At 43.5% G+C, this 11,507-nt stretch overlaps 1 protein-coding gene across 3 annotated transcripts in view; it reads left to right on the top strand.

The window, feature by feature from the left end:
- Positions 1-1,332: 1,332 nt before the first annotated feature.
- kctd15a (potassium channel tetramerization domain containing 15a) overlaps positions 1,333-11,507 on the top strand; it is a 26,262-nt gene continuing 16,087 nt past the window's right edge. Inside the window, exons 1-3 of one of the 3 annotated variants that reach the window (XM_058396876.1) lie at positions 1,333-1,720; positions 4,153-4,328; positions 6,380-6,524. In XM_058396876.1, the coding sequence (XP_058252859.1) occupies positions 1,709-1,720; positions 4,153-4,328; positions 6,380-6,524 (333 nt within the window). In that variant the 5' untranslated portion in view covers positions 1,333-1,708. Of the gene's footprint in view, positions 1,721-1,825; positions 2,100-2,206; positions 2,444-4,152; positions 4,329-6,379; positions 6,525-11,507 lie in introns of those variants that run through there. The other 2 variants (XM_058396878.1, XM_058396879.1) reach the window with 2 other exon arrangements.

Genomic DNA, 11,507 nt, shown 5'->3' with positions numbered 1-11,507 from the left:
GTGATGTCACGTGACCTAGACAAGCGACTTTAATCTCTAAAACGTTATGCCAAAGTGCACTGTGGCAGCTATCTATAAGGATGGTGTAATACGCACACATCCACGTATAAGGAAATGAAATGTTTTTATTTCAAAGTCCCCAGTTAAGGCAATTGTAAACTGCTGGGGGTTGCAGGTACGGTTGCTCAGTGGGTAGCACCGTTGTCTTCACAGCTCCAGGGTTTCCGGATTGATCCTGAGTGAAGATTTGCATGCTTTCTCCGTGCTTCCGGTTCTCTGGTGTCCACCAGGGTGCCCATGTGATGCGTGAATATATCCAGAGCGTGTACTGGGAACAGTGGGCGCGAGGAGGGATTATACAACCAGGAGACACCCTGGATTCCCACCTCGCACCCAGCATTCCCGGCATAGACTCAGGATCCACCGAGACCCGGGCCAGGAAAAAGCGTTTACTGAAGAGAGATGCTCATATATTATAGGTATCACTGACTTTATCACGTGACTATTATGAATGATTCCTATAAAAGATGCAGGGCATCTCTCTTTTTTTCTTTTACAAAAAATACCCCCCACCAAACATATCAGCCTTCAGTCAGTTCAGTTTTATTTCTCAGAACATTTCATATACCAATAATCTGGTGACTGCGTGCTTCATTCGTTTCGCATGAACAGGCTGAGGCTGTGGTGTGGTCACTGGTAGGCGCCACTTCTCCACTCTGGAGAAAATCGTTAACACCAGGAGTTGAGTTCAAAGTGCGCGCGCGCGTTCCGTCAAAACACACTTTCGCCTTCTATGGTGTCCAGAATCAGCTTGTTTTTCACTGCGGGCTGAACCTTCTATTCGGACTGGACCTGCCTGTCTCCCTCGGGATAAACCTCTCTCTCTCTTCCCGAACACATGCCATTAAAGTCGGTCGCGTCCATCCAGCCGCGCACTGTAATTGAAATGGCGCGCGTGGCCGGAAGCGCTTAGTGCTCTGTCGTGCGGCGCGCACCGATCCGCGTCACTCCGGTCTGAAGGGACAGAACAGGAGAGATAGAGAGGAGAGATGCAGAGATAAAGGCTGTAATGTTTAGATGAAAAAAAAACACGTGATGAATTGTAGCGTCATTTAGAATAAATGCATCATCATCATCATCATCATCATCATCAGCCTTCCTCATGGTGCTCATCAACCGACATGACTAACCTAACTCAAAATAATCATCTCAATAACCATCTAAACATCTAAACCGTTATGTCCATCTCTCTCTCTCTCACACACACACACACACACACATTGTGATTTTGCGCCAACGTTGCGCGCGCGCGCACAGTTTGCTGACACACAAAAAAGAGAAAAATAAACTCAAATAAATCTGAGCATAAAGAATGCCAGAGCGCGTGCACATGTGCGCAGCAGGATGAGATGTTAATGTGGTGAGGCGGGCAGAGCGGAGCTGATTGGAGCCCTAATCCTTTTCCCCCCCGGGGCCGTTTTCAGAGCCCCGAGCCAGAATTCCTGTTCAGCTCTCCTCCACTGTTATTCGGGAAGGATCTCTGGCTTCAGTGCACTCTCTTCCTGTGTCACACTCCAACAACAACAAAAAAAAACGGAACCGTGAAGCAAAAAAGAGAGAGAGAAAGAGAAAGAGAGAGAGGGGGAAAGAACCGAGGGCCAAGACACGATCGATCTGATGTTTTAAAGAGAGCGACGCCGACTGAGCCATGACTTCCAAGGTAAGCGTGCGCCTCGCTCCCCACGGAGCTGCTTTTTGTGGAAACTCTCTGTATCTCCTCTCTGTGTTAAGCGACTTTTAAAGCCACAGCGACCTCACACACACACACACACACACCGCTGATGTGCGCGTGAGCTGCCTTTATTATTATTATTATTATTCTTTTTGCGGATGTAAACGTCTTCGGCGTATTAGTTTTGTACGGAGAACCGAATCGGGTGAAAATCCGGGAGTACTGAACGTTTTCCGAAAGTTATTTCTAAAGGACTAGCGATCTCCTCGAAAACACACACACACACACACACACACACAGAGAGAGAGAGAGAGAGAGAGAGAGTTCCTGATCAGATTGCACCGGACATCCTAAAATGTTTGAGACGGTAATCTTTAACACTATTATTATTATTATTATTATTATTTTTTTTTTTTTAATTAAATCTATTTATTTATAAACACATGAAAGCCATATTGTTCATTTGTCATCACGGCGTCGTGTCTAGGTTCTGCTCTGGCCGCATCGCAAACGGCTCAATACTGGATATTTAGTGCACTACATATGGTGATGTGGCATTATTACAGAGTTAATATAGTGCACTGATACACTAGGCAGTGATGTGTTTGTAATTTGACCGATGGGGACTACAGGAAGCGCGACATTTAGTTCAGAGACTTTAAACCCGAGAGAAGGAGAACTAGTCTACTGTAGAGACTAATGTGTCAGAAGGTAGGTTCCCTAAATCCGCATTTTGGTGTGGATTATATTTTGACAATTGAGTGCTGTAATATGTGGTTTGGAAAGTGTTTCAGACTTTAATAGTACAGTAGAGGAGACTGAACCATTCATTCATTCATTCATTCGTTCATTCATTCACCTTTAGGTTTGTTGTCTAATGAAGCTGGAGTTAACACTGTAATGTAAAAATGATGACAGATCTTTTTTGTTTGTTTGTTTGTTTGTTTTAACCACGCTGTGAAATTCATGTGAACGCTTCGAAAAGGTTCTTTCTTAAAAGAACCCACATTTTCATTGTATGCAGTGTAAATGTGTAGTGTTAGAACAGTGTATTTGTCTAGTGTGAGCAACTAGTACAGATTTCACTCAACCTCTCAGATGAACCTGCTTTACCTGCGACCCAGCATTTAGGCTTGAGGTGAGCTGTCCAGCTAAACTTCCAAATCTTCCCATGTTTGTATTTGTGCTTGTTATTTAAAGTTCAAAGCGCAGATGAAAATGAATGTACACGTTCTGCCCGCAGCATTGTGCCCCGAGCAAAGCAGCCTTTAACCATCTGCTTAATGTTTTCAGACGCCTCATATAACAGCATACTCACAACAACTCCACAATGGCATTTCTGAAAGGGTGCGACTGTAAATGACAGATGTCTTTCCAAAAAAAAACAAAACAAAAAAAAACAAAAACAGAAAACCAAAATCTAGCATGTTGAATGAACATCTACTGTACTGGAGTCACACTGTGTTTTAATGAAGTCTTACAGTGTTCACTCTAACGCTGATTTGCTTCCAGCTGAACCGCTCTCATTATTTGTAGGACGGCACTGATCGCACATTTTCAATACGATAATGATATCCGAGCTGTGAGCTGATATCTGATACTGATCCGATTTTACGATGCGATACATCAGAGACGTAATGGTGACCGGTTTATTTCCTGTGTTTAATGCGACATCTGTACTGAGTTAGTCAACATTAAATGCAATACATGCGATCCAGAGGTTCAGGCCCGTATCAGCCCCCAATACTGACACTCAGTACCAGATCTGTGCATCCTGAATTGCTTGATTTAATCCTGCGATTAATTTTATCCATCTAGGTATTAACTTCTATTTAGATTCACACCACAGTGAGTAATGTACAAGAGCCTCAGAGCCAATGAGAAAGTCTGTCTTATTCGAACATGTGTTGATTCAGGATTTCTAATTATGAGTTTTCTTTAAGGCCTACTTTTCCCGAAGATGCTGATTTATTAGGCTCCAAACCAAATCGCTGGATGTCATCAAACCTTTCACATCTCGCACTCACACTCGCTCCCACTACCTTTAATTAGGAGTTTACACTTTCTCCGTGTTCCCTGAAGGTAGACACCTACAGTAGGATCTATCCCTCTCTGTCTCTCTCCCTCTCTGGTGCTCGTTAATAAGCCTCATCCTTTCCTCCCCTCCGGTTCTAGGGGAAAAGAAACGCGATGCAAATTCTCTTAATTAGAGGTGTGCTACTAATTCTTGAGCGAAATGTGGAACGAGGTGGATGTAAGAGTGATCTCATAGGTGTTGACAAGCCCGGAGCATGTATTTACGCTCATGGAATCAAGAGGGAGAGGACTGACTCGGAGCAGCAGTGCTGCAGGTGTGTGTGCGTGTGTGTGCTGTGCTGTGTGCTCTACTGAGAGTGTGTTTTGTGTACGCTGATCTGCAGGAGGGAAGAAGCATGTCTCGCCTGTCTCTGACCCGCTCTCCAGTGTCTCCTCTGGCTGCACAGGGCATCCCTCTTCCTGCTCAGCTGACTAAAGCCAACGCCCCCGTCCACATCGATGTAGGAGGACACATGTACACCAGCAGCTTGGCTACACTCACAAAGTATCCAGACTCAAGGTAGGACGCTTTTATCTTCTGTGCTGGAAGTGAGTGAGAACTTGGAGAGAACGTGATGTTCCCACTATCATGGATTGCCTACACACAAGCGTTTGGCTATAAATAAATCGGACTCTTTTTCTCTTAAAGGAATAGTCCAGCAAAACCAATCTCACACAAAACTTGTGTGTTTAAGTCTAACATGCAACATTTTCATGTTGTGGTGAAGCTGATAGTAATGCCACCTCACAGCTCCAGGATCCTCAGTGTGAGCCTGAGCTTGAGCTGGAGTCCTGTCCACATGGGTTTCCTCATGATTCCCAGGTTTCTTCCCACCTCCCAAAAACAAGCATGTAGGTAGATTGGCAAAAGCCTTATATGTAAATGTGTGTGCTGTTTGTCCGGCAGTGGACTTCAGGGTGTATTCCAGCATCACACACAGTATTCCTGGGGTCCACAGATCCACATGACTATCGCTATGTCTGATAGGATGATATAAATATATATGTGTGTGTGTGTGATATTAATAAGCATTCATGACAACATTTGACAGAAATACTTTATTCTAAATGTGCTTTAAGAGAGCAGGTTTACTTCCTTTTTGTTTTGTTTTAATTACAGGAAAGCATGTTGACGTTCTTGTTTGTGGTAATCTCCTACAGACCACACATGTGCTAGATAGAGATTGGGTTGTAAACCGGTTGCATTTCTTTAATGACCACAGAATCATCAGTGAGCAATAAATATTTATTTAATGACTAATAAGACAAATGAAAGAGCTCTTTTCAACAGGATGCACTGTTGTGAGGTGCAGTTTGAAATTTTGGTGTAGCTTTGAACAGGTAGGTCTTTGGGGGTTTTGACAAGTGAAGACCTTGTGGTCCATTGCAGATTTGCAGTTTTGCTGTCAACACAAGCAGCAGTGCTGTGCAGACGGTTCAGAAACGCAGAATCTCTAAAATTCCACCCCCTCATACGCATCCTCAGTATATTTGTCTCGGTATCCCCCCCCCGACTAACAGAGCTATTAGCAGAAACTGCTGAACTCACAGAGACAAAAATCACTATTCCGTAGAAAAGCCGATGTGTGTTTAATGATGTCAAAGCTCTGTCATTTGGAGCTGAATAAAAAGTGGAGGAAACTGAACTGGACTGAATCCTGCACAGCGATGCCACGTCACGGCTGCGGTGCGTCTCGTTAATCGCAGGGTGTAATACACGCTGCGGTGAATTCTGTAGATGCTCTACAGATTCTTGTGATCTACAGACGTCTGGGTTGATCAGACAAATAAAAAGAAGCAGAGTTCCCACTTGTGGAAATTCCTACCTGCTGCTTCTCAACCTCAATCCTCAGAGGTCCCGCTGATCATTCGGTCCCCCCACGAGAGGCGGGTGGAAAAGAGCACCCACCTGTTAGAAAAAAGAGAGAGAGAGAGGATGAGGAGAGCAAGAGGAGAGCACACCCTCACATCTGCTCAGCTTAACACATGCCATGGCCTTCTCTGATTTAATAATGTAGATAGAGAGACAGGGAGGAGGAGGAGAGCAGCATAGGGGAAGCGAGGGGAAAGCAGGCAGCATTTTAATTGCTTTTTAGAGAAAAAAAAAGAGAGGAAAAAAAAAGAAACGGAGATGAAAAACTAAGATTGCCTGAAGCTATATGGTGAAATTCTAACTGGGGGAACTGCAAGACCATATGAGAAAAGAAGCACCGCAGGCACAAAAGGGGGAATTGGTTTTCTTATTAAGTGTTTTGCATCAGTTTCCAGAATGGGAGGGGGGGGAGAGAGAGAGAGAGAGAGAAAGAGAGAGAGAGAGAACATGAAATGAAATGGGAACATCTTTGCAATGACAAGATTTAAGTTGATTTAACACAAGAGCAGAAATAGTATAAGACATGAAACCAAATGTTCGACCTCATTCTTCAAACCAGGTTAAACAATAAAACTCCATTATTCTCACTGCATTTCCAATTGTCAGATTTCTGCAGTTGTGTTACAGGATTGTGACTATCAGTCCGCCTCTGTGTCCGGGTCGAATTCACGAGCTGTTTATCGTTCTGTCCTCGTCAGAATCAGTCGGCTGTTTAACGGCACGGAGCCCATCGTGTTGGACAGTCTGAAACAGCACTACTTTATTGACCGGGATGGAGAGATTTTCCGTTACATTCTCAGCTACCTTCGCACCAGCAAACTGCTCCTTCCTGAAGACTTCAAGGTAAATTTGTTCCCCAAGAATATCAAACATAATGCTCATTCATTTCACAGCTAAGAGGATATTTTTATTTATTTATTTATTTACTTGTTTTAATTTTTTATTTGAAGATAATTCATTTGATTTTCAAATGAAGAAAATTCTACACAGATGTTCAGAGTAAATATTAAAAAAATTAAAGTCAACCCCTCCAGAAGAAAAAGAAAAGAAAAGAAAATTTCAATATAAAAAAGACGATAAATTATTATAAAAATATGAAATGGATAATAGACATTTATAAATAATTTACAAATATATAAATGATTAAAAATTAAATTAAAAAATCTCTACAATCCTAAATTTGAAAAATTTAACTAAAATCATATTATTTTAAAGAATTGCAATCGTCAAGATATTGATTAAAGTACTTCATCATTAAAAAAAAAAAAGTCAGATTAGCTGTCGCATTAGCTGCGCTCCAATTTAAATGTCTTAACTAATATTAGTGAGTAAAAAAGTACCTTACCTTTGGAGTTATATAATGACACTTATTCACGCCTAAAACTAGCCTACTATCACTAAGCTAGTGGCTATCAAACTGAATTAATGTTACTGTGACAAGCTAGTTTTCTAAATTAGCTAATGCTAGTTAGCTTGGTGTAACTGTATGTCTTGTCAGGTTTGACTCCTGCTAAATAAAGTACTGAGGATATGATTAATCAGAATGCAGATACTGAAATCTCAGTATCTAGAGAAATATCCAGTGTTTGCTAGCCACTAGCTAGTTGAATTGAAAGGAGGTGGTATTTTCCGATGTGTGTAATCATGAATATCAGTCCTGATTTGATATGTAATAAGTGTAGAGCTGTTCTTAGGCCTATTGTGAAGAATATAAATCTAATGATTTAGGATAAGTTCCAGTTCCAGGTCCAGAATAGCATCCAGCAAACAACATGAATCCGACTGGACAGAAATGCGTAGTTAACTTTCAGCAGCTTTTTCTCAAACATTTTGACACATCCTCATCATTAAGGCCGATCTGGACAGTCTCCTCCACAAGCCCCAGCTCCTTTCTGGGACGCTGTGGAAAAGTGAAGCGATGCATAGACAGCAGCTCAAATCATTACATCTCATTACAGTCAAGCCTCACAGTTCACCCAGTGCAAGCTGGGAAATATGCAAATAGCAGTGAGTGACTGAATTGATCATCATTTGCAGCCCCTTCGAAATGCCGAAGGGCTTTAATTGTGCCAGGCACGTGACTGACATGCCGGGTTCACAAGATCAATCTGTTTGCCTTCATAGCGAATCCAAATGGCACTGACTCACTCATCAACCCATTCACTCTTTGAAAATGTTTGCAAATTTACGACAGTGAAAGCTGTAATTCATTCCCCGACTGAGGAACTTGTTACTTCAGATATATACTTAGTTGCTTGTCGCTTGAGGGGAATTTTGTAAAGTGTCAAACACAATTCTGACTATTTCTGCTAATGGAAATGCAATTCACTGCGCTTTTATCAATTTCTTTGTCTAGGACCAGCTTCAAAGCGCCGCAGCTATCACGAGAAGCTATTCAGTAGTCTCCCTTTATGGTTCTCTGTATTTACTGGATTAGGTTTTCAGAAAGTTGCCTTGTTGAAGTCTCGACATATCTAACCCTTGCTACAGACCCAGGATGAATAGCACCTTAAGACTTATATTTCCCTTTGAATTACTCCAAGCCTCAAGGCCTGGAGTCTTAGCATGCATGCTGACAGAGAGAGAGAGAGAGAGAGAGAGAGAGAGAGAGAGAGAGAGAAATAGGCAGACGGGGTGGGGCAAGAGCAAGAGGCAAGCAAAAGCAGCTTCTTTTTGTGTGCACATTGAAGGTATGGGGACTTAGACGCTGGATGCTATTGTTCACTGTGGCATAGCCTACAGGAGAATGAGTAGTTCATACAGGGTGGAGATGAAGAGCTAACTTTTAGAAGATGCAGAGAGGGAAGAGATCGGTGTTACACAAGCAGATGAACTGGAAACAGATCACAGAGCTTAATGGCGATGCGACACAGAGAGAAACGAATAAAGACAGAAGGGTTTCTGACTGTTACTTACCTTCAGTGCCTCAGTATTTGTGTCTTAAAGGTTGCCAGGTCTTCAAACTACAAACGGACATTTACAAACCAATTCAAAACTAATTCCAAATGTTAAAAACTCCCCCAGAATTTATTATATTATTGACAAAACAACAATGTATAATACCGTTTAGTACTAAAAGCATGTAATTCTATTTAAACATCAGTCTCTTACAATCTTTTTTTCCTTTTTGTACTGTATGTGGCGATGGTGGACAACTTCACACAGTAATATTTTGAGCATCCGGCTCTTTTGCATTTCATTTTTTTGCCCTCAAAAGTAAAAAAGGTACACTTTTTTTTCTGGTGGCGGCACAGGAGTGTTGCAGACTTTCTCACAGCAGGCGTCTGATTACTGAATTTATTAGACTTATATCTGTTTCACTCTCCAACAAATATCGTTCAAATCCTGATATTCCTGACAGTGTGTGAGAATATCGCACTTATCTGGCAAGAGTTTCAGACAACTTTATTTAGATCTTTATGACTTTTTAACACTTTATTTAACTGGCTCCTTATCCAGCATCATCTCTGTATATATATATATATATATATATATATATATATATATATATATATATATATATATATATATATATATATATATATATATATATAGCAGCAGTCCATTCTGTATTCCCGGACCATTACACTCATATTATCATTAATAAATAACTCCTCTGTGAATGAGTGAACCAGGTCACTCACACACAACAAGCACCTCCTTACTGTAAAAGCATTATCGTACCTTATACTGTTACTATCATCTTACAGATACTTTAATATATATTTCATATATAACCAGAGACACATTCTCTTTGCATTTTAAACTCTATTAAACTTCATTATAAACTCTACCTATTTGGTTTGCAAGACATTCAAGTAGTCCAGGGTCAGGGAATGTCGGTGAGCATGTCAGTCTGTGAAGATGATTAAAGTTGTAATAGATGTAGTAGCAGTGGCAGTAATAGTAGATGTAGAAGCAGTAGTAGTCGTAGTAGTAGTAGCAGTAATAGTAGCAGTAGTAGTAGTAGTAGTAGATGTAGCAGTAGTAGTAGTAGATGTAGCAGTAGTAGTAGTAGTAGTAGTAGTAGATGTAGCAGTAGTAGTAGTAGTAGATGTAGCAGTAGTAGTAGTAGTAGATGTAGCAGTAGTAGTAGTAGTAGATGTAGCAGTAGTAGTAGATGTAGCAGTAGTAGTAGTAGTAGATGTAGCAGTAGTAGTAGTAGTAGATGTAGCAGTAGTAGTAGTAGTAGATGTAGCAGTAGTAGTAGATGTAGCAGTAGTAGTAGATGTAGCAGTAGTAGTAGTAGTAGTAGTAGTAGATGTAGTAGTAGTAGTAGATGTGGCAGCAGTGGTGGTAGTGGTGCAGATGTAGCGGTAGTGGATGTGGCAGTAGTAGTAGTGGTAGATGGTAGTGGTAGATGTGGCGGTGGTAGTGGTAGTAGATGTGGCGGTGGTAGATGTAGTGGTAGTGGATGTGGCAGTAGTGGTAGTGGTAGATGTGGCAGTGGTGGTAGTAGTGGTAGTGGTGGTAGATGTGGCAGTGGGAGTGGTAGATGTGGCAGTGGGGTGGTAGATGTGGCAGTGGCAGTGGTGGTGGTAGTGGATGTGGCAGTGGTAGTGGTGGTAGTGGTAGTGGTGGTGGCAGTGGTAGTGGTGGTGGTAGCGGTGGCAGTGGCAGTGGTAGTGGTGGTGGATGTGGCGGTAGTGGTAGTGGTGGTGGTGGTAGATGTGGCAGTGGGGTGGTGGTGGTGGATGTAGCGGTGGCAGTGGCGGTGGTGGTGGTGGTAGTGGATGTAACGGTGGCAGTGGTGGTAGTGGTAGTAGTGGATCTTGGCAGTGGTGGTGGTGGATGTGGCAGTGGTGGTGGTAGTGGTAGATGTGGCAGTGGTAGTGGTAGTAGTGGATGTGGCAGTGGCAGTGGTGGTGGTGGATGTGGCAGTGGTAGTAGTAGTGGTGGTGGCAGATGTGGCAGTGGGAGTGGTAGATGTGGCAGTGGGGTGGTAGATGTGGCAGTGGCAGTAGTGGTAGTAGTGGATGTGGCAGTGGGAGTGGTGGATGTGGCAGTGGTAGTGGTGGATGTAGCGGTGGCAGTGGTAGTGGTAGTGGATGTGGCAGTGGTAGTGGTACTGGTAGTGGATGTGGCGGTGTGGGTGGTGGATGTGGCAGTGGCAGTGGTAGTGGTAGTGGATGTGGCGGTGGCAGTGGTAGTGGTGGTGGCAGTGGTGGTGGTGGATGTAGCCGGTGGCAGTGGTGGTGGTGGTAGATGTGGCGGTGGTGGTGGTGGTGGATGTGGCGGTGGGGTGGTGGATGTGGCAGTGGCAGTGGTGGTGAGTGATGTGGCAGTGGTGGTGGTGATGGATGTGGCAGTGGTAGTGGTAGATGTGGCAGTGGCAGTGGTAGTGGTGGTGGATGTGGCGGTAGTGGTAGTGGTGGTAGTGGATGTGGCAGTGGTGGTGGTAGTGGTGGATGTGGCGGTGGCAGTGGTGGTAGTGGTAGATGTGGCAGTGGTAGTAGTGGTGGTAGTGGATGTGGCGGTGGTAGTGGTGGTAGATGTAGCAGTGGCAGTGGTGGTGGTGGATGTGGCGGTGGCAGTGGTAGATGTGGCGGTGGTAGTGGTGGATGTAGCGGTAGTGGTAGTGGTAGTAGTGGATGTGGCGGTGGCAGTGGTGGTAGTGGATGTGGCAGTGGTAGTGGTGGTAGATGTGGCGGTGGTGGTAGTGGTGGATGTGGCGGTGGTAGTGGTGGTGGATGTGGCAGTGGTGGTGGTGGTGGATGTGGCGGTGGTAGTGGTAGATGTGGCGGTGGTGGTGGTGGTAGTGGATGTGGCGGTGGTGGTGGTGGTGGATGTGGCGGTGGTGGTGGTGGTCTTGGCGGTGGTGGTGGT

Source organism: Hemibagrus wyckioides, linkage group LG08 (assembly GCF_019097595.1).
Source record: "Hemibagrus wyckioides isolate EC202008001 linkage group LG08, SWU_Hwy_1.0, whole genome shotgun sequence".
Taxonomy (NCBI): domain Eukaryota; kingdom Metazoa; phylum Chordata; class Actinopteri; order Siluriformes; family Bagridae; genus Hemibagrus; species Hemibagrus wyckioides.
This window is presented reverse-complemented; position numbering and strand designations above follow the sequence as displayed.